This window comes from Rhineura floridana, chromosome 14 (genome assembly GCF_030035675.1).
Source record: "Rhineura floridana isolate rRhiFlo1 chromosome 14, rRhiFlo1.hap2, whole genome shotgun sequence".
Lineage (NCBI taxonomy): Eukaryota > Metazoa > Chordata > Lepidosauria > Squamata > Rhineuridae > Rhineura > Rhineura floridana.
Window position 1 is genome coordinate 38,547,289 of NC_084493.1, and position 25,516 is coordinate 38,572,804.

Consider the following 25,516-nt stretch of genomic DNA (forward strand, 5'->3'; position numbering starts at 1 on the left):
TGAAAGAAAGAAAGAAAGAAAGAAAGAAAGAAAGAAAGACACACACACCCCGACTCACCTCTGACTTGCTGCTCAAGACTGAGGATGACTGCCACAGCTTGGTGAAGAATAAGCAGCTTGGTCTGAGGTTTTTCACTCTTCAGATGAAGTTGACACATTCGGCCCAGCTCCTTGAATGCTTCGTTAATATCTCGGACCCTCAAGCGCTCACGAGCATTGTTGGCCATCCGCCTCTCCCGCTCCCTCTCCAGCTTCTGCTCTGGGTTTAAATCCTCATCTTCATTGGTGCTGCTGTTGAAATACAAGCAGGCAAGGCACCTGGAATAAGCCCATACAGCGATCCCTGTCCGCATGGAACTTTCTACTGCGGCTTGTATTCCTCCTTTCCAAGTGTCTTGTATGCAAGGAAGTGGCTTTTGCAAACCAGAAGAGTGTCATTAATTTCTCACTCTAGATAGGAGAGCCAGTGTCACGTAGCGTCTAGAGTGCTGGACCAGGACCTGGGAGACCAGGGTTCAAATTACCACACAGCCATGAAGCTTGCTGAGTGACCTTGGGCCAATCACAGTCTCTTGGCCTAACCTACCTCACAGGGTTGTGAGAATAAATGGAGAGGGAGGAGAACCATGTACGCCACCTTGAGCTCCTTGGAGGAAAGGTGGGATATAAATGTACTAGTAAACAAACAAATGTCCCCGCTTGTGCCACTTGTGTCTCTCACATAATTGGAGTATTTGCATGAATAATGCAGCTTGTGAGTGAGGCTACGGCAACCAGAAAGGTACATTTGGTAGATTCCATGTCCCCAAAATGTCACCAGGGCTGAGACCTGTGAGCACCTGGCTAGCTTACACAAGCATGTCACGAGTTAGTTCACCCCAAGGTAAATGACAGAATGTAAATTGTGGCTGCCATGCTGAAGTGATTCTTTTTTTTGCCTTGCCAGTCATTTCCTCCAAATACAAACCTTTCAGAAGTGCACACACAAACAATTCAGGATGTAAGGTGTACACAATAAAGATTTAGGGCTTACTTAAGAATGGCAGCTTATCAGGAGGCGGCAAATACACCCCCAGCTGGCAACTCACTCCTGACTATAAAACTGCCCAGTTCCCCATGTGAAGTGTTCATCACCCTTTGTGGTACACCATAAAGAGAGGACTTCATTCTGAGGGGACAACAGAAGTCTTGGTGTATTGTCATCATTGTGAGTTCAGTGGGAGATGAGCATGACAGTTTGCACGAACTACTAAGCCTTGCAAGATACTGGAAAGAAACTTCCATATCCAGCATTCTGTTATTTGTACACTGAACTGACACCTGAAATCCATATGTGCTGTTTCTGATGATGCCTGAAAAATATAGTTTATCACTCTAGATTTATGGTCATCCCTGGTAGAGAGCACTGACAGAGAACTGGACCTCTGAGGAGGAGTGGCCTTCTGTACCTTGTCCTTCCTCTTGATGAAATCTTGATATCCTTTTGGGAGGACTCATCGTCTGATTTCATATCATCAGAGGAGGCAGGTTCATGTGTGCTTTCATCTTTCTCCTTGTGCTCTGACTTGATCTCAGCCGGACCTAATGCTACTGAGTGGGTCGGCAATCCAGATGACGGAACTGCAAGCAAACACAGCAGAGTGTAACTAGGAACAGTGAGACCACCTCTTCCCTGATGTGTGATTTATCTTGCTAAGAGAACAGACAGCAAATGGCTACCACCCAGTTGGAGAAGACATAGAAAAGTGCTGAAAGAGGAACATAAAGAGCAGGAGGAAGGCCAGAAGGTACTATCAAAATCCCCTCTTTTCTTTTGTTTCAAAAGCAACCTAAGTGTTCCAAATTCTGCACAGGTTACGACGTGGGAGGTTGTACAGTAGGAAACAGCTACTTGATAGGTTCTGGGCATTTGTGCATTGTGGGGAAGAGGATGAAATTTAATATGACAAATAAAAATAGTTTTGCTGTTCATTTGAATGAACTCTAAGACTGATGCTTATATCAGCTGCTCAATATGTTAGCCATTAGACTTCTTTCTTGATAAAAAACAAGACCTGCCGTTTTAAAGTAAGCCCCTCACATTCTAGAAAACCTTGGAAATGTAACTGCCAACTATAATAAAGTAGAGGTCCATGGCAGAAGACAAAGAATTTAAGATGACATTTATTTCAGCAAATGTCACAAAATATCAGGCCTACATTGCCAGGGCAAACTCACAACAGCTCACACCGCTCTGAAGTGACAAACAGAGCCTTCTAGGAATACCATGCAAGACTTCTGACTTGCCCCTATTTTGACTTCAAAGTTTGGCTTCAAAGCCCTGGGTAATAATAATTCCTCCTAAAAGAGACAAAAACAAATTGCTTGGGGATGAGGACTAAAGGGCTCTTCTGGATTCCAGTCTCCTTGCCTTGCCTGAAGTCTGTGCATCCCATGAGCACGCTGTGGAACTAAGTATGGCTCTATCCCCACACCCTTTTCAGCGGCATCCCAATGGTCCTTGTGCACCTCTTCAGTTTGCCTTCCCCAGAGGCCCACCCTTGAGAACCTTAACTACATGCCACAGGCCCACATGCCACTGCCTCCAGTGATCTGCCTGGCTCAAGCATCAGCTTCAACATGCAGACTCGTTTTAAGAGATAATTGGGGGGATAATCTCTCCATGGTGGCCCACTGCCTATGAGTAGTGTTGGGTGGAAAAAACTGTTCTGTGATGAACATAATAATTGATAGTGTGTACTGCAGGTTCAAAGGTAAAGGGGAAGAAAATTTCTCTGAGACAATTACTCAGTATTTACATGATGGGGGGGTGGGCAGGCAGGTGGGCGGGGGAGGGAACAGAGGAAAGGCCAGAGATCTTATAAGCTCTAAGATCCAGAGCAACTACTCTGCAAGAGACCAACACTAGGGCATACTTCTCAGGACTCACAACCAAAGTCAGTGTGCTTCAGATCTTTAGGATTGTTTCATGCAATTCAAAGAAATACTGTTGTAAGAGACCACTTGGAGAGTTGCTGGCATGCAGCACATAATTAAATCAGGGATGACAATAAGAAGACGCGTTGTAATTTGCAACTGGTCCAGGAAATGACACGTCCAAGCCTCTCTGTGGATAACTAAGATCTACTCAAAGAAACCATCTGTTTGATGCTGCTCACTTTTACGGGTAGCCCAAAGGGAAAAAAGAGGAAGCTGATACACCTCAACTGTGAGTGCTGCAAGACCCTTTCCCTGTTTGCTGACCTCTTTCCACCTGGCCTGGGAGGGTGCAGCTATAACAGCTGCTGCTACCTGAAAATGGCAGAGACCATCTTGATTGCAGGGTGTTGTTTAGGGGCTTTTGTTCGCCAAAAAATTCATTTTGGAGGTAGTTATTTTTGCGGTCATTGGGATTACGTTTTTGTATTTTATTGTTGAACCTTATGAATTGTAAGTGTACTCTTTCAATTTATTGTATATTTCTTAATGAGATGTTACTTTAACTTACTGTTTTGACTATTTTGACTTTTGTTTTATAACAGAGAATTATGTAACTTTTGCACGTTGTGAGCTGCCTTGAGGACAGATTAATATGGAAAGGCAGCATACAAATAAACCATGATGATGACGACGACGATGGTCCATTCAGACCAGCAAAACATTTCTGAGTATTTGAGAAGGAAACTCAGAAGCCTTTGATAAAAGTCAGGGCACTGCCACTTACCCTACCCATCTATGCTACAGGCAAGGGGGTCTCTACAGTGCAACACACGTGTGAGAGGGCATTACTTGGGCAGGCCAAGACAGAAGTTAACGCTTAGTCCTCCAAGAACTCCTCATGCCTTAAAGAAGCTGCTTGTTTTAGTTGAGAACTAAAAGTGTTCTGAATTGTACCTAGGAATGAGTGAGTGCTCTGTCAAGGCCTGGATCTCAATTCAGCTTGTTACTGTAAGCATTTTTAAAACAGCAAGCTTTACGCAAGCCTATGGTGACCAGTCTATTGGAAAACTCTCCAGCGGGTGGAAAACTATCCCCAAAACTGTTAGCGTAGATTTCATCCCTGTTTAAAAATTTAGCACATTAAGCAGTTTGGAAGGAAAGACAGACAATTGGTACAGGATATGAATTAACGGTAGAGATATTTGTGAATAAGATCTATGAACTGTATCTTAGAATAAGAAGATGGGGAAAGGCCAATGATCATTCAGCAACATGAATTTGCTAACTTGCATCCACAGGCTGATTTTTGTGTGTGTGCGCACGTGTAAGACTCAGAACAGTTAGCCACTTAAGAGATTTTTACAACTAAGCAGTACACAAATTCTGTTAAATAAATAAATAAATATAAAATAAACAGGTGGTTTAAGGCAGAAGTGGGGAACCTCTAGCCCACATGCCAAATCTGGCCTGCCAAACCTCTCCATTTGGCCTGTGAGACCCTTTTGGTCAAGCCACCTGCCCTACATATGCGATGTTAGGTTTGGGGTAGGAAAGGGTGGGCTTGGCCAAAAGGGGCTGCAACGTCCCTTCTGCAGTGCTTCCCAGCTGATTATTGGGCACTTTGGAAGTGGCAAGCGAGGGGATTTGTAAGACCTGTGCTTGGGAAGTGCTGAGCACAGGGATTAGAAAGCACTTTGCACAGTTCTTTGTAAACACCCAACTATCAGTTGGTTGTCAGGCATTTGGAAAACACTTCCCAAGCACCAAGGATAGGGCTTGCAAAGGCATCAATCACCGGAGGTCATTAGGCGGTTGGGTGATTGACTGGTGGGTGGTCTTGTCCACCTGTCAAAGTTGGCCTGCAGTGGTGAGGGGAGATAAAGATCTGGCTATGGACAAAAAATGTTCTTCATCCCTGGTTTAAGGCAATCATACAAGAAGTGCCAAAGCATGCCTGGGATCATAAATAATGACAAGCAAAAACAAGTTTGAAGGGATAGGAATCATTGAAGTTTACATGAAGAGTTTTACTGCATTTCACATATATTCCTATGGTACAACTTATTTCTTGTCAACACAATGACAGTTACATAGACTCCTGTGGATGTTCAGATGGACGGGTTACCGCAAGAGTCCTGGGTTAGGAAACATTCAGTTGGAACTCATCTTACCTCTGTAGCTTTCTTGTGTTTTGTGATTTAGTTCAGTATTCTGAGCAGGAAGGGTGCTAGACAATCCTGAATGATTGGTACTATGGCTGACACCGTCTTCTTGGTGCACGTTGACCTAAGAAAGAGAGCACCACCACAGATCATCATTCAGCCAAGAGAAGCAGTCAACCGTAGGCCTACCTGACTAGTAGTGGCTCCCAGCATTGTTGACGCACACACACAAAATCCTTATGGATTCATCAACCATTATAGCACTGCTGACAGTTGAAGGAACTGGGGATTAAGCCTGGGACCTCGTGCTTATTCTCTGCCACAGAGTTATGGCTCCCCTCTCATGACACAAGGCTCCTACTGTTAACTTCAAGAGCAATGAAGTTAAAAGTGAACGCAAATTGGGTTGTTTTTAATGCTGTATTTTATAATTGTTGTAACTCACTCTGGGACCTCTGGATGAAGAGTGGGTACTACTACTACTACTACTACTACTACTACTACTACTACTACTACTGATGATAGTTGTAGTAGTAGTAGTAGTAGCAGCAGCAGCAGCAGCAGCAGTGATAGTAGTAAATGGTAAGGAAAATAATATCCATTCATGCAATCAAAGTTCCATCCCTGGATCTTGGCTTGCAAAGCTTTGTCTCCTCATCCTTTATGAGAGATCCATTTTTGCAATATCAGGGTCCACATCATACATTTTGTTGCTGTGCTGGCAGGACAGTTGACACACCTCACGATGAACCTTTGCTTGCTGGCACAGGAAGGCCATGTCAAAGATCAATTCCCCTTCCCCCACCCTTTAATACACAAGTATTAATGGAAGAAGGAACTGTCTGGCCCAGAGTCAGAGAAACAAGACAGAGGCGAGGTTTGGTCTAATTCTCGTTTTATTAGTGTGATGGTTACATCCAAAGCGGTGTGCTTCATAAACCTGTCTACTCTGACTCACTACTTTCCTTAACTAGCCTACCTAAACAGTCTCTGCAGCGTGTAGGGAGAGTTGGCTCAGCACTAGAGCCTGGGTGGGCACCTGCTTAAGTAGGGAAAGTCTTCGTACATAAATGACGGCTCCTCCAGAGTCCCACCCTCTGAAAGTCTCTCTTTTTGCGCATTCTCACACAGGGTGAGCCTCCAATGGCCCATCTGACAACGGGGTTTCACTAGGTGATAGTGTGACCTCAGGGAGTGGGAAGCTGGCTGTCAGGGAAGCGTTTGAAGTGCCGGGCGGGGATTCCTGTGCGGGTGGGGTTGGGACATGCGAAGGGTCGCTTCCCAACGGTTCAGGCGGAGAGCTCGCAGGCGGGGCGTGACCTGTCTCGACGGGGGTGCTGGCCGAGGAAGTCTGCAGGCTGGCAGAGTCCCCCCCTCCTTCAGTGCCCCCAGGGACCTCGTTCTCATCTGACTCCTTTCCCTGATCTAACTCCCCTTGTGCCTGGGGCACAACAGGAACAAACAAATGCAAACAAAAATGGGGGGATGCAATCCACTATTATTATAGTCTAGAGCAACCTTTCCCAGCCTTTGGTTCCCCCAATGTTGCTGGACTACAACTGCCATCATTCCTGACTACTGGTCATGCTGGCTAGAGCTGGTGCAAGTGGTAGTTCAACAATATCTGGGGATCCAAAGGTTGTGAAAGACTGGGCTAGAGATAAAAACTTTTTTATTGGAATAAATAGCAGTGAACAGCAGCTCAAAGATCAAGCCTTTCATTAAATAGGTTTATTGCCCACAGTTACACATAACCCCAGTTTTTCCAATAAATCCTTCAACTCTAGTCAACTGCTGAGCTTTGAATCCCTCTTGAGTAATTAATGCAGCTTTTCCCTTTAACATTTAGTGTGGGTTTTACTCAGAAAGAGATAAATATAAGTTCATGCTTTCATCTACAGCATTTCCTGTGAACTGAATTCATCCTGATTTGCTGTATTTATTGCCTGTATGCAAGATTTCCACACAAAGACAGATGCATACTACTTAATGTGTTCTGGATGCTCTTATTTTCCTTTTAATGTGGTATAGTTTTTATAGGATCTTGTCTAAAGTTAATGTAAACTCTGGCAACAGTATCATCAGTCACCACGACAGGCACAATCAGCTAGAAATACAAAATGTAAATGCACTGTCTTCAAGTCGATTCTGACTTATGGTGACCCCATGAATAGGGTTTTCATGAGGCTGACAGGCAGTGACTGGCCCAAGGTCACCCAGTGAGCTTCATGGCTATGTGGGGATTCGAACCCTGGTCTCCCAGGTCATAGTCCAACACCTTAACCACTACACCACACTGGCTCTCCTAGAAATACAACCCAGTCTCTATACAAAGACAGTGTGAAACTCTTTCTGGGAGAAGACAGTTAAAATAAGACTGTTAAATTCTGCCCTAGAGGTTTTGTATTTTTATTTTCTAGTTATGCTCGAAACCAAACACCAAGGGTGCTTTTATTCAAGCTGTTAACCATGAAATATCTTTAGGGGCAATTTAGCTTTAGAATCAAAACATTCTTCAAGAAATGCCTAAGTCTAACAGCTGTCAGATCCCTGGTACTGTTAAAATCTTTCCTGTTGTTGTTATGTGCCTTCAAGTCGATTACGACTTATGGCAACCCTATGAGTCAGTGACCTCCAAGAACATCTGTCATGAACCACCCTGTTCAGATCTTGTAAGTTCAGGTCTGTGGCTTCCTTTATGGAATCAATCCATCACTTCCTTGGTCTTCCTCTTTTTCTACTCCCTTCTGTTTTTCCCAGCATTATTGTCTTTTCTAGTGAATCATGTCTTCTCATGATGCGTCCAAAGTATGATAACCTCAGTTTCATCATTTTAGCTTCTAGTGACAGTTCTGGTTTCTAACACCCAATTATTTGTCTTTTTCACAGTCCATGGTATGCGCAAAGCTCTCCTCCAACACCACATTTCAAATGAGTGGAGTTTTCTCTTATCCGCTTTTTTCACTGTCCAACTTTCACATCCATACATAGAGATTGGGAATACCATGGTCTGAATAATCCTGACTTTAGTGTTCAGTGATACATCTTTGCATTTGAGAACCTTTTCTAGTTCTCTCATAGCTACCCTCTCCAGTCCTAGCCTTTTTCTGATTTCTTGTCTCCATTTTGGTTAATGACTGTGCCGAGGTACTGATAATGCTAATCTAATAATGACAGACTGACAGATTGAAATTTAGATTCAGAAAATGGTCTGGAAATTTTGAAAGTGGAGTTGAACTTCTAGGAACATATGATAGGAGACACAAACCAATCATTTAGATTAGTGGCAGCTCTGACAAAACACAGTAATGTGAGACATGTTAACCAACTATAATAATAATAAATAATAAAATTTTATTTTTGAGTCGCCTATCTGGCCGAATTAACGGCCACTCTAGGCGACGTACAGAATAAGATAAAATACAACATATAAAATACAACATAGGTCATAAACCTCAGACTATAATTAATCAAAACGAACCACAACTGTATCACAATAAAACTAGTCCAGCCCAGGAATCTTGTATGCCTGCCTGAATAGCCAGGTTTTTAAGGCTCGGCGAAAACTTGGCAGTGAGGGGGCATGGCGAAGGTCATAGGGCAGGGAATTCCAAAGGGTAGGGGCCACAATCGAAAATGCCCTCTCTCTGGTCCGCACCAGCCTAGTTGTTTTAACTGGTGGGACCGAGAGAAGGTCTTGCGAGGCTGATCTCGTCAGGCGGCATATTTGGTGATGCTGGAGGCGCTCCTTCAGATAAACTGGGCCAAAACCGTTTAGGGCTTTAAAGGTAAGTACCAACACCTTGAATTGGGCCCGGTAAACAACTGGTAACCAGTGTAGATCTTCTAACACCGGAATGATGTGATCACGGTGACGGCTGTTCTTAATCAAACATGCCGCCGCATTCTGCACCAGCTGTAATTTCCGAACCGTTTTCAAGGGTAACCCAACGTAGAGCGCATTACAGTAGTCTAAGCGAGAGGAGACCAGGGCATGTACCATCCGCGGGAGGAGATGGACAGGAAGGTAGGGTCGCAGCCTCTGTATAAGATGTAATTGATACCAAGCTGCCCGGCTCACTGCCAAGACCTGAGCCTCCATGGACAGCTGGGAGTCAAGAATGACTCCGAGGCTGCGGACTTGGTCCTTCAGGGGTAATCTTACCCCATTAAACACCAGGTCTGTATCTCCTAGCCTTCTCTTGTCTCCCACGAGCAGCACCTCAGTCTTGTCAGGGTTCAGCTTCAGCCTATTACCTCCCATCCATTCACTTACGGACTTCAGGCACTTCGAAATGGTATCCACAGCCACCTCTGGTAAAGACTTAAACGAGAGATAGAGCTGAGTGTCATCCGCATATTGGTGACACTGCAACCCAAATCTCCTGATGGCTCCCAGGGGCTTTACATAGATGTTAAATAGCATGGAGGAGAGGATAGATCCCTGTGGCACACCACAATTGAGAGGCCAAGGGTCTGAAACCTCATCTCCCAGTGCTACCCGTTGATGCCTGTCTGAGAGATAGGAACGGAACCACCGTAAAACTGTGCCCCCTATTCCCATTCCCTCCAGGCGATCTAAAAGGATACCGTGGTCGACGGTATCAAAAGCCGCTGAGAGATCCAGGAGGACGAGGAATGCATGTTCTCCCCTATCCAACGCCCTCCTCAAATCATCCACCAGAGCGACCAAGGCTGTTTCAGTTCCATGTCCAGTCCTGAAGCCCGATTGGAATGGATCTATGTCAAATCCATAGTGTGTTTAAATGGGTTCTCCAGCACATGACCTAAACACATTATGTAAATATAAATGGACTGCCTTCAAGTTGATTCCGACTTATGGCGACCCTATGAATAGGGTTTTCATGGTAAGCAGTATTCAGAGGTGGTTTGCCATTGCCTTCCTCTGAGGCTGAGAAGCAGTGACTGGCCCAAGGTCACCTAGTGAGCTTCATGGCTACTGCATTTGTATACCGCCCCATAGCTGAATCTCTCTGGGTGGTTTACAACAATTAAAAACATTAAAAACAAATACACAAATTTAAAAACACATTTTTAAAAAAACAATTTAAAAACACATGCTAAAATGCCTGGGAGAAGAGGAAAGTCTTGACCTGGCGCCGAAAAGATGACAGTGTTGGCGCCAGGCGCACCTCGTCAGGAGGATCATTCCATAATTTGGGGGCCACCACTGAGAAGGCCCACTCCCTTGTTGCTATGTGGGGATTCGAACCCTGGTCTCCAAGGTTATAGTCCAACACTCTAACCACTACACCACACTGGCTCTCTAAACACATTATATCATCAACTAAATCCGAACAGGTACTTTCTGCATAAGAAATTTTGGGGAAAAACATGAAATGTTGGGATTTTTAGACATGGTCAGAACGTTAACTTTGCCACAAAACTGACTGTGTTTGAACATCACCACCACCTCCACCACCATTATTATTATTATTATTAACTGAATCTATATCCTGCCCTTCCTCTCAAAGGAACCCAGAGCAGCAAACACATCAACAAAACAATTTAACAACGAAAGAGCATTCTAAAAACAATGAAAAACATTCTAAAAACAGTGACAGAAAAAACATTATTTCATCCAGTGAACTCTGTATTGGTAGGAACAGTTTCCTTCAGCCATCAAATGTCTGGGTGAGCAGGAATGATTTCAAATTCCTTCTAAAAGCCAACAGTGACGGAGACAGATGCATGGGGAGCAATCACTGAAAAGGCCCTGCAACCGGTCTACGCCATCTGGGAGCCTCTGCTGGAGGTACCATCACCAATGCCTCTGCCAATTGTAAGGTCCAAGATGCTTGATACTGGGGCAGGTGCTCTTTTAGGTACTTGAGTCCCAAGCCATTTAGGGCTTTCTATGCTAGGACAAACACCTTTAATTGGGCCTGGTAGCTCATTAGCAGTCAGTGCAGTGCTTTCAGGAGCAGTGACACATAGTTCCATTGGACTGCCCCACTTACCAGTCTAGCAACCACATTCTGCACTAGCAATAGTCCAAGGGCAGCCCCACATGCAGCGCATTCCAGCAGTCCAGATGGGAAGTCACCAGAGCATAGACAACTGAGGCCAGGCTATCCCAGTCCAGGAACAGCCACAACTAGCAAATCAGCCAAGGCTAGGCATAAGCACTCATAGCTACAGACACCACTTGGGACTCTAGTGAGAAGTTGGAATCCAGGAATACTCCCACACTATGAACCTGTTTCTTCAGGGGGAGAACAACCCTTTAGAGAACAGGCTATACACCTAATTTGCAGACAAAGGAACCACCCATCCACAGCACTTCTGTCTTATTAGGATTGAGCCTCAGTCCAGCCTATCATTGCCTCCAGACACCTGTCCAACACCTTCACAGCCTCTCCTCATTCAGCTGGAATGGAGAGACAGAGCTGCATGTCATCAGCACACTGAATACACCATGCTCCAAATTCCTGGATGACAGCTCCCAACAGTTGCATACAGATGCTAAATAGCACAGGAGACAGAATGGACCCTTGTGAGACCCCACAGCCCAGAAGCCGTGGAGCCGAGCAACAATCTCCTAGTACTTCTTTCTGGTAGTGGTCCTGCAGATGGGAGTGGAACCATAGTGCCTCCAACTCGTACTTCCTTCAGTTACTCCAGCACAAATAATACACATCAATTAATTCTACCTGGGTTTTTTCTGTGTTGGATCTTTTTTAGTAACCTCATTTTTCACCACTTAGACCACTGTTCTTCAACCTTGGGCCCCCAGGTGCTGTTGGACTACAACTCCCATCATCCTTGGCCAGTGCCTGAGCTGGCTGGGGTTGATGGGAGTTATAGTCTGACAACAGCTGGCTTAGAATATGGGGCTACGTAATGTAGAAGTGGATGAAACAATCAATAATAGACAATGTACTGCACGTTCCATGTTATTTACCTTCTAGAACTGGGTCAGCCCCCCGCCCATTACGTGCATAGAGACATAATCAAACTGAAAATCAATCCCCTGCCCTCTTCCTAGACAGTGCCTTTGATATAACTCAGAAATACCACATGTGGGTTTAAGGGAAGTGTCTCTACTAATCTCGCCCCCTTTCCTCCAGGATTTCCTAATTTTATGTAATTCTATCACATATGGAACTAATCAAGGACTTACATACTTCCAACAGTTCTCTCTTAAAGCAAACCACATCTGTAACAAGTACCACCTACACAATATTTTTAACCAAGACTCTTAAATGTGTAAATATATAGTGTTTCAAATTCTTGAGGAAATTTTCATTTCATATGTGCTGCATAAAGTTTTCACTATCCAAGCCATTTAAAAGAAAATTATAAACAGCCTCACAAAAAAGATTAATGTTATCACAAGGCAAAATGGACAAAGAATACAATGCATAAACAGAAAGCACCCCCCTTTTATCTTGTATGAATGCCAGAATGGTCTGTCTACTTGCACAAGACATGTTGAGAAAGTTGTTTCAGTAAAATGCCTGCTCCGAGGCCAAAGATAATTTAAATAATAAAAATCTCTTATTAGCATATAACAATATTCAAAGAAGGGTACTTTTATACCATACTCATACCAAATTCAGTATAAACCCCACCTCAAAGGAAAATGTACGACACAAAGAGTTGATATCTTCTTGCCTGGGAAATTCCATTCCTATTAAGTCTGGGCTACTTAGCTCTCACTCTAAGGCAGCGATCAAGTAGGCTTCAAGTCTAAGTTGATTGATCAAAGCAGCAAAGTTAAAAAAGAAACAAAAAAGAATGAAGTCATCACATTTAGATCTCCAAAAAATTAAAATGAAATAGCTGTCATTCACTCAATCAAAAGTATGCCAGAACCATAATGTAGAGTACTTGAAACAAAACCACAATTACCAGTATTTGTGATTTAAGTGGGGGGTGGGGGGGTCAGTGATGAATGAGAGAGGTGTACTGTTAGAATGCAGATGGTGGAAGGCACCAAATGCAAGGAAAAGGTTGCAAGAATGAGACCTCTGTGGAAAGGATCTTTTTTAATGAGCCCAACTCTCTTTTGAACAATGGTCCTCCTCAGGGGTACTATTTAACAACCAGTTTCAACCTAATACTTGAAGATAGGCCATAAAGAGCTTCCCACACCTCAGCAAACATAATAACAATGTGTCCCCTCTGGAAGTTCCTAGAATGAAGACAATTCCCCCTGCCCTTACTTGAAAGAGAGCTCAAACTGGGAGAGGCATTCTTGGAGGTCTACTGACAGTCACCATGCCAGATCTCAGAAAGAGTCAGTAAATATCTCCCTCATAAACACACACACAATTTGTCAGGGGACACCAGGCATATCTGGAATTGTGAGAAAGTGCCATGCATCACAAAATAGCTGCCTTGCGAGGGATAGCACAAAATGGCTGCCACATCTGAAAGAGCAGAAAAAGAGACAGGGCCACAAAATGGTCCAGGCATGACCCCCATCAATGCCTACATTGGCCACCGCCATGCTCACTCGCAGATAAGCTTTTTGCATCTCTCCGTTGAAAACAGACCTGGCATCCAATTCAATGTGGACATGTTTAAAGGGGCATGTCCGATGTAGGAGAGGCAAAGCCTGCAGAAAAGAGAACTGAGCAGAAAAAGCATTCTGGATTTCTGAGGGAATATTTACTGAGACCTGCAGGTTCCTACCGGTAGGAACACTGGAGCCTGTGGGCACAGCATCGGTGACCCCGGCACAGGCCCTCCCTTAGCATGTGCGGGGCCCGGGGCAAAAGCATAGTTGGGGGGCCCCATATTCATGTGATTCAGTCAAAGTCTATGTATTATGAGAATACATTTTGTTTCCAGTGGAATTTAACATGTCCTGTTCATAAACTGTAAGTGACTCCACAGAATTCTGATCACCCTCATTTTTTGCAGTCTTTAAAAATGTAAGCAGCCCATCTCTTTGAAGATTTTCTTTTTTCTTCTCAGCCTTTTTTCTCTTATGAGCACCACTTCCATATTTTCTGTTTTTATATCGATCTCGACTTGCATTATAAATATCTAAAATAATAATAATAAATTATAGATAGATCTACAAAATTAAAATGAAATTATCACAATGTAAACAAAAAAATGAATTAAGAAAAAAGGAGATGCAGTGGAGCGGTACTTACATTTTAGTTTATTTAAATTTCTATTTCAAAAATCTCTAAGCAGTCCATACACTGCACTTCCCTTCCTCCATGTAGAAAGGACTAAAGAAGAAATCCATACTGGTTTAAATAAGACTGCTTCTTACTGAGTGGACAGAAAACACTAGCATTGCAAGAACTCCATTTACAGAACTTGGGCTGCAATCCTATACGTTGCTTACTTGGGGGCAGGCCCTACTGAGCTCGTTGAGGTTCACTTCTAAGTAAAAGACACAGGACTGCACAGTCCTCATTCCCAAGGAAGCCTCCAGTTATAGCCTCTGACTTTACATAATATCTACCACCAGCAACATAAGTTATCTAGCCAGAAACATTTTTTTGGTAAGCACATTTCAGCTGCATATGTCTTCTCCATTCAATGAGGTGTCAGCGTAAACACAGAACTCATTCCAGGTATTGTCTCGGCTTGGGAAAAGTAATCAGCCCAAGACACTCACCCTCCAAACTTTTCTGCATAGTCACCCCTATACTTGAGCTCTTTTTGGAAAGCAACACACAGCTGGAGGAAATGGAAGGAGTACTTATTCAGGCCGAAGGAAGTAGCACACACCACAAAAAGGGGCCCAAAGCAGTGATGCTCTTGAGTGTTACCCCTCAAGTTTCCATCTAGCCACCTCCATTTAAGAAGAGTGCACACACACAGCCGCAGGCTGGCGATCGAGCCCTCAAATGAAGAGCAGGGGATTCAAACCTCCCGCCTAAAAGCGCTGTAAACCCGCTACACAGCTGATGAGCGGGAAGCAGCACAGGCAAACCACTCAGGCAAGCAGCCGAAGAGCATGAGATTCAAACCTCCCACCCAGAATAAGCCGGCAAATGCTGTTAACCCGCTGCACAGCTGATAAGCAGGCGGCAGCACAGGGAAGCCACTCAGGCATGCAGCCGAAGAGCAGGGGATTCAGCTCGGGAAGCGGCTGGCGAGATGGCTGTACGAGAGAGAGAGAGAGAGAGAAAACTCCGCCACAGCCCAGCATCTCTATATAGGCAGATTGCCAAGTGCGAGGCCCCCCCAAAGCACGGGGCCCGGGGCAACTGCCCCGCTTCCCGGTGCCTAGGGGCGGCTCTGCCCCTGCATTACATATTTCTTGCAGTAGACTAAGGAAAGTATAGTATGCCCAAGCAGCTTGCAAAACAGATCTCTAACTTGCTTTTAAGTATCAAGTCCAAAAAGAAATGCACCAATTTATACAGAGATTATCAACATCTTGGAAGTGCTCAACATGTCTGACAAGAGAGCTAGTGAAGGACTCTGCTTCGTACTTCAGCTTAGAGCTGTTCTAGTTCATGCCAGACTTTCCCCAAGAGAGCACAATGGCAACTAATAGAAACATATGCTTCCAAACGTGAAAAAGGCAAGATGGCAGTTGACTTTTAATGTTTTTCACTGCGTAAAGAGCAGCAAAAGTGCACCAGCCAGCTCAACAAAACACAATTCAACAACAATTAAGCAGAGAAGGAGGAAATGAATTTCTAAAAGCTGGCACAAAAATTAAGCAAGTGTTACAACAAAACTATGGCTGGTTATGCAAGTCATAAAATAATAAGAGTTAAATTACTCTTTTCCTTGTTTCTTCTGCCAAGGACATTTTCAATGGAATTTTTTTTATAAGAGTTAAAAAGCTAAAATGTTATGTTCAGAAAATATTGCTAAATCTTAATGAACTTCTTCTGGCCAAGGTTTATTCAGAAGGGCAAGCCTCCCTACTTTATCAGTGCTGCTTTCTTCAGTCATCATATATACACCACCTTCCCCAATTTAGTCTCCTCCAGATGTTCTGGGCTGCAATTCCTATCAGCCGCAGGCAGCATGGAGGTCTGCCATATGCATTCTGTTGGTTGAGAGCGGTTAGAATTTTCAATCAACATAAATTCTATGGAGAGGAGGCTACTAGGCACCCATTGCCACATAGGCCAAGAAATTCAGACAGTGTGCTCATCTGTGAAAAAATTGGGGATGATACCTTCTTAGAGCTGGGAAGCCTCAACTCTTCCTCTCTGATGCTTTAGAGGTGGTGAGAGCGGTAGGAAGTACATTCTTATTATAATGTTACTTTGAGATATCCATGCCTGAACTAGCCCATGGCTTGTTCACTGCTGTGCTTGTAAAGTTGGCCAATAATAGCATGCTTTCCTGCATTAGTCAGCCAGCCAATCTGAATGCATTTTCTGTCTCACCACTGAAGACGACCCTAAACCCGACTCACCAGCTTGTTTCTCCCTTAGAAAGAGTAGAGCCCATCATTTCTGAATTCATTGGAGTCAGGACATGGTTCCCAGAAATGAACACAGATTTTGCCTGCATCTTTTACATAAATCAGAATCGCTACACCCAAATGTAGTTCAAAATGGTTATTCCACGAAGACACATTTTACAAAAAAATCAACAGAATTTAGATTTTGGTATCGGTCCAAGGAAACCAAGTTAGAGAAATATTAAACTTAAACAGTTTTCAAGGGTAAGAAGCAAGATGCCTGCCAGAATATCAGAGGTTGACATTTTGCTCTTTGCTGACCACAAAAAATGCAGCTTCCTCCTCTTCCTCTGCATTTCAGTGGTTAGTTTGTTTCACCATAGCACATCTGTAATGAATGGATACACAGCTAGCTGTTTTCCAGCATGCCTCAATAGCCTTTCTACACATGGCCAGAACAACGGGGGACAAACTGAAACAAAAAGAAATGCAATCAGGGATGCCAGCCAGGACAAATGGCGCTAATACTCTCCTGATGGCAATGTGGAAGGAAAAAAATATCCAGAGTCTTGTATCAGATTAAGAACAGTCTTCACTTCCAATGCAAGCCTGGTCAGTAAGTTGACCAGGCTCCCTACGGACAGGAGTGCATGCTCCCCACACTATCCCCAGCACTGAATCCTGCTTTTCCACTGTGAAGTTTTCAACTTCCACACACACTGGAGCACTACACCTGTCCCTTCACCATAATTTCTCTCTGCAGCTAAATGCATGAGTAATAAAGGGATTTTAGTTTCAAGCCAACCATACTTAGCCTACTAATAATGCCCATAGTGAAATTCTATGAATGCCTGAAGCCAAGCATACCACTGAAAAGAGTTGAATAGGAACAATAATAATGTAATAAAACTTTATTTTTACCCCGCCCTTCTCCAATAGGACTCAGAGCGGCTTACAACTAAAAACAACATCGTTAAAAACATACAAATATATTATTAAAAAAGAATTAAACTATAAGGGAAATTAAAAACTACAAGATATAGGTTAAAACAGCGAACAATTTAAAATAATAAAACCATATAATATGATCACCAAGCCGGTAAGACGTTAATCCTGATCATTCTCTGTCCCAAATGCCCGCTGAAATAAAACAGTCTTTACTTGTCGCCGAAAAGACGGCAAGGAGGGAGCTGATCGTACCTCACTCGGGAGGGAGTTCCACAGCCTAGGGGCGACCACTGAAAAGGCCCTATCTCGTGCCCGCGTCAAATATGAGAGAGCTGCGGTGAGAGAGCTGCGGGAGAGTGGCGGCGAGAGAGCACCGTGTAGGAGCAACTCCGTAGCAGTGAGAGCGCCACGGAGGAGCCCCTGGTGGCGGTGAGAGTGGGAGTCGTGTTCCATCTTTGGCATCTTTGACCTCGGGCGCCACGGCTCCGAGCTGTTTCTAGATCCGGCACTGCTTTCCAGGTTGGCTCCATTCAGTGCATTCATTGTTTTTGGACCCTTTACCGTCTTTGGGCTCTTGTTGTGACGACTACTGCTATTGTTGTTTGCTAACTATCGTCATTGTTGTTGTTTGGTGGTATGAGTGGTTGTATGAGTGTGGGTGTGATTGTATATAGATTATGAGTTTTGTTGTTTATTTTATTTTTATTTTTATTATGTGCCTGGGCGGGAGGATAGGGTATTGGGAGGGGGGACCAGAGGGGGACCCTGTTAGCGTAGTGACGGGTAATGGGAGGTATGGCGTTGTGAGGAGGACATGCCAGTTGAGGGGAACTCGGCCCAGACAATTGGTGGCTGTACCGTGTTCCGGTCCTCCCTGCACCCACAGGATTGCTGGTAGTTCTATCAGCCAACTCTCGGATCTCCAGTTGCTGCTTCTTAATGCCAGATCGGTAAATAATAAAGCTTCCCTCATCCATGATTTAATTGTGGATGAGGCGGCCGATCTGGCGTTTATTACTGAGACATGGGTGAGCGATCTGGGAGGCATTAATCTCTCCCAGCTGTGCCCACCTGGGTACTCGGTTCAGCATCTGGGTAGATCCGAGGGTCGGGGAGGGGGAATCGCTGTGGTCTATAGAAGTTCCATCCCTCTCATTAGGCACCCTATCCAGGTGACTAATGGTCTGGAGTGCCTTCATATTGTGTTGGGTCAACGAGACAGACTGGGAATACTGTTGGTGTACCGTCCACCCTGCTGCCCAACAGCCTCCCTAACTGAGCTGACGGAGGTGGTCGCGGGTTTGGTGTTGCGATCCCCCAAACTTTTGGTATTGGGGGATCTCAACATTCATGCCGAGACCACTTTGTCCAGGGCGGCTCAGGACTTCATGGCCTCCATGACAACCATGGGGCTGTCTCAATTTGCTATTGGCCCTACGCATATTTCGGGGCATACTCTAGACTTGATTTTTGCCACTGGATTAGGGGATGGTGATCTGGGAGTGAGGGATTTTACATCTATTCCTTTGTCACGGTCAGACCACCGCCTATTGAGGTTTAGACTCACAATGTGTTCTTCCCTCTGCAAGGGTGGAGGACCAATTAAGATGGTCCGTCCCCGGAGACTAATGAATCCTGAGGGTTTTCAGAAGGCTCTAGGGAGTTTTCCGGCTGATAAAACTGATGCTCCTGTCGAAACCCTGGTCAATCTGTGGAATACGGAAATGACCCGGGCAGTTGACACGATCGCCCCAGTGCGCCCTCTCCTTTGCAGAGCTCAAGTGGCTCCGTGGTTTACCCCGGAGCTAAGAGTGATGAAGCAAGAAAGGAGACGGCTTGAGTGCAAATGGAGACGAACTCCCGATGGCTGTGGTCTTGTACTTGTGAAGGTCTCTACCAGGCTCTATGTGAAGGCGGTGAGGGCAGCAAAGAAGCAGTACTTTGCTGCCACCATTCAGTCATCTTCTAACCGCCCAGCGGAGCTTTATAAAGTTGTTCGGGGACTTTTACATTCTGGTCCCCAGAACGCAATAACATCATCAATAGCCCGCTGCAATGAGTTTGCGAGACACTTCCAAGATAAGATCACGAACATCCGCCGGGACCTTGACTCCAATATTGTAGCAGTTGATCCTAATGAAGTGTCCAGAGCACAGTCGTGTCCTGTTTTATTGGATGAGTTTCAGTTGGTACAGCTCGAGGATGTGGACAAGGTGCTTGGGCAGGTGCGGGCGACCACGTCTGCCCTGGACCCTTGCCCCTCGTGGCTAATAAAAGCTGGCAGGAATGAAACAGACGGATGGGCCAAGGAGGTGATTAATGCCTCTCTACGAGAGGGAGTGGTACCACTTAGTCTGAAACAGGCGGTGGTGAAACCACTCCTAAAAAAACCCTCCTTGGACCCTGAAAATTTTGACAACTATAGACCGGTAGCAAATATTCCATTCCTGGGCAAGGTTTTAGAGCGTGTGGTCGCTCGCCTGCTCCAGGCTCTCTTGGATTAAACTGATTATCTGGATCCATTTCAATCGGGCTTTCGGCCGGGATTTGGTACAGAAACAGCTTTGGTCGCCCTGTATGATGACCTCTGTCGGGAGAAGGACAGAGGGAGTGTAACTCTGTTGGTTCTCCTTGATCTCTCAGCGGCTTTTGATACCATCGACCATGGTATCCTTCTGGGGCGGCTTGCGGATTTGGGAGTTGGAGGCACTGCCTGGCAGTGGCTGTGCTCCTACCTCGAGAATCGTCTCCAGAAGCTGGTGCTTGGGGAGCATTACTCGAATCCCTGGGTACTCCAATATGGGGTCCCGCAGGGTTCGGTTCTGTCCCCCATGCTTTTTAATATCTATATGAAGCCGCTGGGTGAGGTCATAAGGAGATTTGGAGTGCGTTTCCAGCAATATGCTGATGATACACAGCTCTACTTCTCCTTTTCATCTTCTTCAGGTGAGGCTGTTGATGTACTAAATCACTGCCTAGCCACGATAATGGACTGGATGAGAGCTAATAAACTGAGACTCAATCCTGACAAGACTGAGATGCTGTTGGTGGGGGAGCTCTCTGCCCAGATGGCTGATGTCCGACCTACCCTAGATGGGGTTACACTCCCCCTAAAGGAGCAGGTCCGTAGTTTGGGGGTCTTATTAGATCTGCTCCTGTCTCTGGAGGCTCAGGTAGCCTTGGTGGCACGGAACGCGTTCTACCAGCTTCGGCTGGTAGCCCAACTACGACCCTATCTGGACAGGGAGAACCCTGCCACAGTTATCCATGCTCTGGTAACCTCTAGATTGGACTACTGTAATGCACTCTACGTAGGGTTACCTCTGAAGATGGTTCGGAAACTTCAGCTGGTGCAGAATGCTGTGGCCAGAGTTCTTACTGGGATTAAAAAATATGATCATATAACCCCTGTCCTGGCCCAGCTGCACTGGCTACCAATATGTTTCCGGGCCAGATTCAAAGTGTTGGTTCTTACCTATAAAGCCCTTAACGGCATTGGACCGCAATACCTGGTGGAATGCCTCTCCCGCTATATACCTGCCCGTTCACTACGTTTGACATCGAAGGCCCTTCTACGGGTTCCAACGCATATGGAGGCCCGGAGAGTAATAACCAGAGCTAGGGCCTTCTCAGTGGTGGCCCCCGAGTTATGGAACGCCCCCCCTGATGAGATACGCCTGGCGCCTTCTTTATTATCTTTTCGGCGCCAGGTAAAGACCTACCTCTTTGCCCAGGCATTTTAATTTTATTTTATTTTAATTTGTCTTTGTCTTGATTTTGTTTCTATATTTTACAGTGTATTGTTATCATGTTTACTGTATTTTAATCTGTTTTTACCTTTTGTACACCGCCCTGAGAGCTAGAAAGCTATAGGGCGGTTTAAAAATCTAATAAAATAAAAATAAAAAAAATAAAATATGCTTGCGAAGGTGTAGGGAGCACAAGAAGGGCCTCACCTAAAGATCTCAAGTCCCGGGCAGGTTCATGTAGGAAACAACTTAGTCTCCTTGATGCTTACCAGAATTAACTTAAATGGAGCTCTGATGTGTAAATGGAAAAAATGAAAGTCATTCTGTTTTATATATTATATCCCCTTCAGCATTCAAGTTGCCCAATTACTTTGTTGAGGGGTAAAATCCTGCCTTCATTATGAAATAGAGTGAACCTGTTTTAGAAACTGAAACTGGACAGGAGCTTTCAAAATTATGCTGTAAACAAGCGAACCTAAACTGTTTGAGGGAATAAATGTACAGAATCAAACCTGAGATATCATTGTCTTACATGATGATTTTAGTGTCAGTCCCTGATGCACAGTTGTCTTAAGTCTATTGTATGTAGAATGCTTCGTATATGTATTAACAAGCGAGTGAGTTATTCTCCTCTTCTTAGGATGGGGTAGAAGACCAGACAACAGGGTGTTCAGCTTTCTCACTGTTACATAAACTGCAGCTGTGCTCAAAGCAATCTCACTCAGAAACTTGCATTCTGACTCTGAGCACAGCCTGGTTTCACAAACCAGCAGCTTTTCCCCAGGTGTCTTTGCCAGCATCTGTCCCTAGAGGTTGGTTGCCTTTTATAACCAACTGTTTTTCCAGCCCAGAACACTTGAGACCAATTCTTTCCTTGACTGCCTTCCCCATTCAATCTCCCATTTACTATTTCCAGCAGAACATAGGCTGCCAATTATTACACATCTGGAAAAACCATATGAATAAGCACAAGTACTGCTAGCAGAAAGTCTCAGCTTTCTATATTGGTCATAGTAGAAGGATTTTGAAGAGTGTTCTTCAGGTGAACCACTTTAGGCGGTCCTCTTTTTCCCTTCTCACTACATTCCTTCTAATTGGGAACTACCAGCGGGTGAATCTGGCTGCCATGTCCTCTTCTATATTCATCATCGCTAGTTTGGTTTCTTCATAAATGTTACCAGTGCAGCACATCAAATATTCAAGCTTCAGTTTGACTGAAAATTAAATCAAAAGTCAGTTGCTTTAACATATTCCGTGAAAGATGAAACAACTACTTACCATTGCGGCTTGCCGACTGGCTGTTACAAGGCTGGATGCTCCATAATTTGAGCTCAGACTACTAATTGGCCCATTATGGGATGGTCCCAGTACACTATGCATATCTCCATGGGCATTTGGCAGACTTGTTGAAGGCCCCACTGCATGGCTCCTCAGTACATTGATAGCATCGTCGAGTCTGTCCAAGCGATCCTCCATCCGTGACTGCTGTTGGGATTTAGAAGAAGCACAAAGGTCATTTATTGCACACATCTGCTAAATCCATTATATTGTCATGCTTTCCTACAATGGAAGACATGAAAGGCAGCAAGTGAAATGCAATATCAAAATGAATTCAAAAGCAGCTAGCAGCACTATAAACAAATGGAGTGGGGGTGGGAAGGCGGCTGTTTGGAGAGAATATGAAATTACTTCTGTTTAAAAAACAAGTGACTGTTTCTCAACATTAGGTTATTTATAAGATTAATGCTATTTAGTACTTTAGGATACAGCTTGAGGAAAGAAAGAAAAATAAGGAAAAAAATTAAAATCCCTGTTCGGATTTAAAAAGAACACTGCTGCATAACTTTCAGTTCAGTGTCCAGTCAGATGGTGACTTTTTGGTCAACAAATGATTGCAAAATTTAGAAAAAGCTGGTGGAGTAGAAAAAATATTGAATACCCAGGCACAAATTCAACCCACCCTGCAAACTCCCTTTCACCTTAGTCCCAAAGCTCAATGTGACAACTCACAATCCTTCAGCCTGGAAACTTAACTCAATGTGGATAGCTTCGATGATAAAGCAAACATTTTAGAAATTAATCTAAGCTCAATCCAAAGACATTGCTATAAATTTACATACCACAAGGAAGCTAGAAATCTCTTATTTGGATTCTGCCACTTTCCCAAAGAGCTCAGAACTACATTTCACTATTACCTTACCACCATGTTGTAAGGTAGGTGAGACCAAGAGACTAGTTGCTTCAGGCCATGTGAACTTTGTGGCTGAGTGGTCCAGATTTCCCATATCTAATGCCAACACTCTACCCACTGCATCCACAGTGGTGTCTTATTCACCTTATTTAGGTTTATTGTTTATTTTAACAAAGTATGCAAAAATTGTATCAACCTTGAAAACTGTATAAGTTGACATGACAAAATGATTCAAGGGAACATGTGATCTATGCCATACTATACTACCACTTTCACCAAACTAGTGCCCTCCAGATGTTTTGGACTACAACTTCCCCATGCTGGTTGGGACTGGTGAAGGCTGGTGAAGGTTGCAATTCTATCCTATCCTATCCTATACAGTGTTTATGCTACTTCAAGAGGGAATATGTAAGTAGAGTTAACTGGAAATATAAAAAAGGCACCATCTAAAGAGAAAGAGTACCTCACAGACATCCTTTAAGAATGACATAGCATCTTGCAAATGCTCGTGAAGTTGTTGCTCAACTCGATTTTTCTGGCAAAGTCAAGACAGAAGAAGAAGCAAAGCACAGGTTAAGTAATGATAAAGAGATGAGGTAAACAGCTAGTGTACGTGACAGCCTCAATGGTTAGTTAAGTTAATTCAACAAAGATTTAAATTATACTGAGAAGTGAGAAGATAAAATATTTAATACTGTAGTAACATTGGAAAGCTGATTTGCACATATTGCTTACATTTATTAGCAAAATATACAATATAGCAACAACTGAATTCTCTTATTTGTTAGCTGCATGAGAAAATTGCTATTTTGGGGAACTGTATGTCTACTCCTCACTCCCTCATTTCCTGTTATTATACTTTAGCTGCCCTTGATTGTAGGAGGCCTGCAAGTGAAAGTCCTCAGAGTCCTGACCAAAGGCTGTGTGCCATTTCTATATAGTGCACAGCATATCATAAGGACCCATAGCTGGATCAGGACAAAGGGGGCCCCTCCAGCTTGGCACCCTGTTTCCTACAGTGGCAACCACCTGCCTACAAGAAGCCCAAAAGCAGGACATGAGGGCAATTGTCTTCTGCCATTGCTCCCCAACCAGTATTCAGAAGCATGCTGACATGACCCATAATGACCAGTAGCCATGGGCAGCCTTATCCTCCATGAATTTGTCTAGTTCCCTTTAAAGCCATCCAAGCTGATGGCCAACACCACACTGTGTGGTAACTAATTCCACAGTTTAACTATGCATTGTGAAAAGCAGTACTTCCTTCTGCCTATTCTAAATCTTCCACAATTCAGCTTCATTGCATGAACGACCTCAGTGCACAATTTCTTCACAACGTGCATAATTTTATACCATGTTACTGTTGGTTGCCTTCTTTTCTAAACTAAAAAGCTCCAAAGGCAACTTTTTCTCAAAAGAAAGTTGTTCCAGTCCCCAAACCATTTTGATTTCACATTTCTTGCTCTGCAATATCCTTTTTAAGAGAGGTGGTCTGTAGTTAAGAAATATCATAGTTGGAAGTTATAACAGCAGCTAAGGAAAGCATTTCCTCACAACTTTTTTCTAGCATGAATCATCCTAAAAGTTAGCTGATGGGTTACAAAAAGGTAGCAGCATTTCTAACAAGACTATCAAGCCAGCTGTCTTTAATACGGAAGCCTGATGCCCAGGGAACAGATGGTGAAAGACCCGCCCTGCATGTTTGGTATTATTCATTTGAAGACAGTCATTTGTCAGCATAGAATCCACTTGAAATGCTATCCTACTGTTTCCTGTAGGGACTGCAGAATTTATTAAAACTAAAATACCTCACTGTTTGAGGAACTACAAAATCTGGGATTTACTCCTGGTGCCCTTGCTCTTGGATGTGTTAAAGCAAAGACTACTATTCAACAGCAGATCTAGGATATAGAATTACAAAATCATTTGAATCTGGCTGCTATACACCCCAAGTTCAGGGACACTGGAAGAGTGTTGGCGCCCATCCATTATTTGACAAATCTGAATATCCCTAAATTCACAAGAGTTTTCACTGCAGCTAGATTCAGTGTTATGCCATCTGGCTTCCTGGATGGAAGGTATAGAAGGGTATCCCATCATGAACGGGTTTGCCCATGTGGAACGGGAGAAGAGAGAACTTGGTCACATTTTATTGAACTGTTCCTTTTATTCCTGTTGTTCTTTA

At 44.1% G+C, this 25,516-nt stretch overlaps 1 protein-coding gene across 8 annotated transcripts in view; it reads right to left on the bottom strand.

The window, feature by feature from the left end:
- The window catches only part of TCF12 (transcription factor 12), a 367,927-nt gene that overhangs the window by 16,248 nt on the left and 326,163 nt on the right, over positions 1-25,516 (bottom strand). For 5 of the 8 annotated variants that reach the window (XM_061595499.1, XM_061595498.1, XM_061595500.1 and 2 more), the window contains 5 exons: positions 23,795-23,866; positions 22,419-22,625; positions 5,091-5,205; positions 1,449-1,620; positions 59-291 (listed from right to left, as the gene is read on the bottom strand). In XM_061595499.1, coding sequence (XP_061451483.1) covers positions 59-291; positions 1,449-1,620; positions 5,091-5,205; positions 22,419-22,625; positions 23,795-23,866 — 799 coding nt within the window. The remainder of the gene's footprint in view (positions 1-58; positions 292-1,448; positions 1,621-5,090; positions 5,206-22,418; positions 22,626-23,794; positions 23,867-25,516) is intronic. The other 3 variants (XM_061595501.1, XM_061595505.1, XM_061595504.1) reach the window with 1 other exon arrangement.